We start from the raw sequence: 3414 nt of genomic DNA, 5'->3' as shown, positions 1-3414 counted from the left end.
TCTATTACTAAAATGTTTTTTTTTTTCTGGGAATAAATAAATTCATCATGTTTATGGTCTCTATTTTTACAGTGTTTTCAGTGTGTTCAGCTCTACAATGTTTGTTTGTTGCGCTTCACAATTTTCTCGAGCTCCTTCATTCGTGTACGGATGAATCCTGGAGTCGCTCGGATCCGTTGGTCCTCTGTAGAGCCCCGACTGCCTGAGTTCAGGAGAGCAGAACAATAAGCTGGACAAGAGATTTCTGTACTTCCCTCTGAGAATATACAGCGCTGGGTTTATGCAGCAATGAGAAAATGCCAGAATCCTGCAGATGATAAACGCAACGTGCAGCTGATAATGTTCACAGGCATCAAATTCATAGATGGACATCAGCACGATGATGATGTGGTACGGTCCCCAGCATATGAAGAAAGCTATAACAATGCACAGCACCAGTATCACAGTCCTGTATTTCTGCCTGGTCGACGTTGACATGAGAGTCAAAAGGATTTTGGTGTAACAGAAAGCAATGACTGCAAACGGTACGAGGAACAGCAGAATGAGCTGTGCATAATATCCAGCCTTTTCATCATGCGTATCGGTGCTTTCACAAGAATATGTGTTGATATGCGCATTTTGTGCCTTTGCGGTTATTGAATCTCTCAGACAAGCAATCAGACTTATGATCCAGGCACCAATGCAGGCAACTTTTGAACATTTGAGCCTTCGACTCCGTGTTAGCCAGTAGCTTCTGACCACAACCACAACAAAACGGTCGAGGGTCATGGCCGTGAGGAGGATAAGGCTTCCGTAGATGCCTACAAAATAGGCCCCGGTCATGATCTTGCAGGCGACATCACCAAAAACCCAATGATGAAGAAGCTCCACGCACCAGAAAGGCAACGTCAGTGTGAACAGAAGGTCGAAAAGAGCCAAACAGAACATGAAAAGGTTGGTAGCCCTTTTCAGGTCTTCGTAGCAGGTGAGCGCAAACACGAGGAAGCCATTTCCAAGGATGCTGAGGCAGAAGATCGTGGCATAGCACACGCCGGTGGTCATTTTATAGTTGTCGACCTCACACATTGAGATTAGCTCGTCATCATACTCATATGAGTCATTCTCATAATGGCTGATGTTTGAGTTGAACGCCTCCATCTAGCATAAAAATAAAGGCATTTTACCACAATGCAATTTCTGACACTTGCATGATGTAGAAAATTTCAAAGCAAGCAATCACAGTCAAAAAGCTATGCAACTGTTGCATCTTGCATCTTCGGTAGTATACAGTATAGTAAGAAGAATGAAAGAACATGAAATGCATACCTCAAGGTCTTGGTTGACTGGGTTGTATAACTGCTTAAGGAAAATGGTCTAAGTGACAATAGAAATCACACTTCTGTTAGTGTTGTCATTTCCTTTTGCTAATGCATGCAGTTTCACAATGAATAAACCGAGAGTGGCTTGGCATTGCAGCATGTGTTTTCTGAGAAGTTTAAAAACCTTTTGGCTAGTTCCCAAATATATTTATATTTGTATATTTATTGAGAATTTGAGTGATTCCAGGTCCTTAATGATTCTCAATAAATATTTGGGGGGAAATGCAATTGCATTAGGCCTACTTTTTCCATTTCAATAAAATATGAATTTTAAACAGTTCTCGCAAAAGTATAGACTTTTAATGACTTTTCTGTTTTTCTAGAGGCAAGGATACAGTAAAAACAATCCAATAACAGGCCTTCGTTTTGTTCTAAAACTCGATATTAAACAACAATACTAAACACATAAAAGTGAAAATGTATTAAATTCATTCATGTTTTAAAAATGCTATCGATAAAATGCATACTGAACACATTGTCATATGAAGAACTAACTCGATCATCTACATTTGAAAAGAATGTGTTTGATTCACTGAAAAAGAGGTGGCTCATAACAGTACATTATCTTGCAGTATCACAATGGTCATTATTTTGTGATTTTGTTTGATGTTGTTTGAATGGCACAGATAAATACCTTTCAGACACTGGATTATTAGTCTGCACATGGAAACACAGGTAATTTATTAACAATACTGTACTATTTCCATATTAAAGAATACATATTAAAGTAAAATAAGTCACCTGAACAAACTTTACTCTCATCTTGAGTTCTTTCCAGACCATTTGATGAACCAAAAAACACATACCAGAAGATCACATTGAATCAGCCAACCACATATGACTAAAGTGCCAAATCTGTGGTGAACTGATCCATAGAACAGCTGCAAGTATGAGAAATTAGCAGAAATGCTGATTTTTTGGTGACTCATCGAAGTATTGACAGAACCAAAGCCCAGGAACATGCGTTAGTGAATAGTTAATGCACATGTTTTAAAAGAATTCAAGTCGCCAAGTCTGTAAGTATATCAGTTAATGATCTTTGGCTAATTTGATTAGTGATTATTTAATTATAAACAATTATTATTATCATTATGTAAAAAATCTCAGTGGAAAGATATTTCACTTTTAGTAGCAGATAATGTGAGATGCGCAGATGCAAAGATGTTTTGTTGATCAAAGTTACTTGCAGGAAACACTCATAGAAACCTCAATGAGAACATAAGAGCAGAGCAAACATGCAGGCATTTTTCATTGCATTTATTTAGTTACAAAACAGAACTCACACTATACTGGCATCATTTTAAGATTAGGGTTGGTTTATTAGGTATCCTGACAGATGTTTCCTGATGGTTGAGGGTTGAGATTTTTTTTTCTGCTTGCATATTTCAAATTCTCAAAAAAAAAAAAAGGGGTATGAAACTGTCTGCAGTTGAACCCATCCAAGTTCACACACACAGTAGGGAACACACACACACACACACACCATGAACACACACCCGGAGCAGTGGGCAGCGATACCCTTTCAAAAGGTACTAATATGAACAATTTAGACAATAATAGGTACTTTTAAAAGTGACAGCGTTGTGTCTTATTTCTGAGAGTGAACAAAGTTGCAGGAAAAGGCTTAGAAAGGAGAAGTTGAGGCCCCTGATCACAGATCAAAGAAACACTGTTTATCAGGAAACCGCCAGCAATGTGGTTGGGTGCAATTTCTTTTTATTGTTTGTGACTCAAAAGTTACATTAATGACAGAAGTTAGGTCTAGTTTTACAGTGAAATAAATGCACATGTTTTCTAAAACATTCATAAATCAATTATTAATATATTAATAATTTATTAATAAATTGAAGGATAAACGATAATGATTCACTCAGTTTAAGTTTCACACATAAACTGCTAGAAAATGTCAAATTTCATATATACATATACATATATATATACTGTATATACACACACACACACACACACACACACAAACAAACATATACAGTGGGTACGGAAAGTATTCAGACCCCCTTAAATTTTTCACTCTTTGTTATATTGCAGCCATTTGCTA

At 37.1% G+C, this 3414-nt stretch overlaps 1 protein-coding gene across 1 annotated transcript; it reads right to left on the bottom strand.

The window, feature by feature from the left end:
• Positions 1–64: 64 nt before the first annotated feature.
• On the bottom strand, positions 65–1352 carry xcr1b.2 (chemokine (C motif) receptor 1b, duplicate 2). Its single transcript, XM_016453747.1, has 2 exons — positions 1306–1352; positions 65–1137 (listed from the first exon to the last, which is right to left on the bottom strand). Exon 2 carries the CDS (start codon positions 1135–1137, stop codon positions 67–69), a length of 1071 nt encoding a protein of 356 aa, XP_016309233.1. The 5' UTR covers positions 1306–1352; the 3' UTR covers positions 65–66.
• Between the last annotated feature and the right edge of the window lie 2062 nt (positions 1353–3414).

Source organism: Sinocyclocheilus anshuiensis, unplaced genomic scaffold (assembly GCF_001515605.1).
Source record: "Sinocyclocheilus anshuiensis isolate Anshui unplaced genomic scaffold, SAMN03320099.WGS_v1.1 scaffold2181, whole genome shotgun sequence".
NCBI lineage: Eukaryota > Metazoa > Chordata > Actinopteri > Cypriniformes > Cyprinidae > Sinocyclocheilus > Sinocyclocheilus anshuiensis.
Note: the sequence above shows the minus strand (reverse complement) of the source record. Positions and strands in the feature narration are given on the sequence as shown.

Bases quoted from the DNA above. Each gene is read 5' to 3' on its own strand.
- xcr1b.2 (XM_016453747.1), bottom strand. From the start codon at position 1,137: ATGGAGGCGTTCAACTCAAACATCAGCCATTATGAGAATGACTCATAT.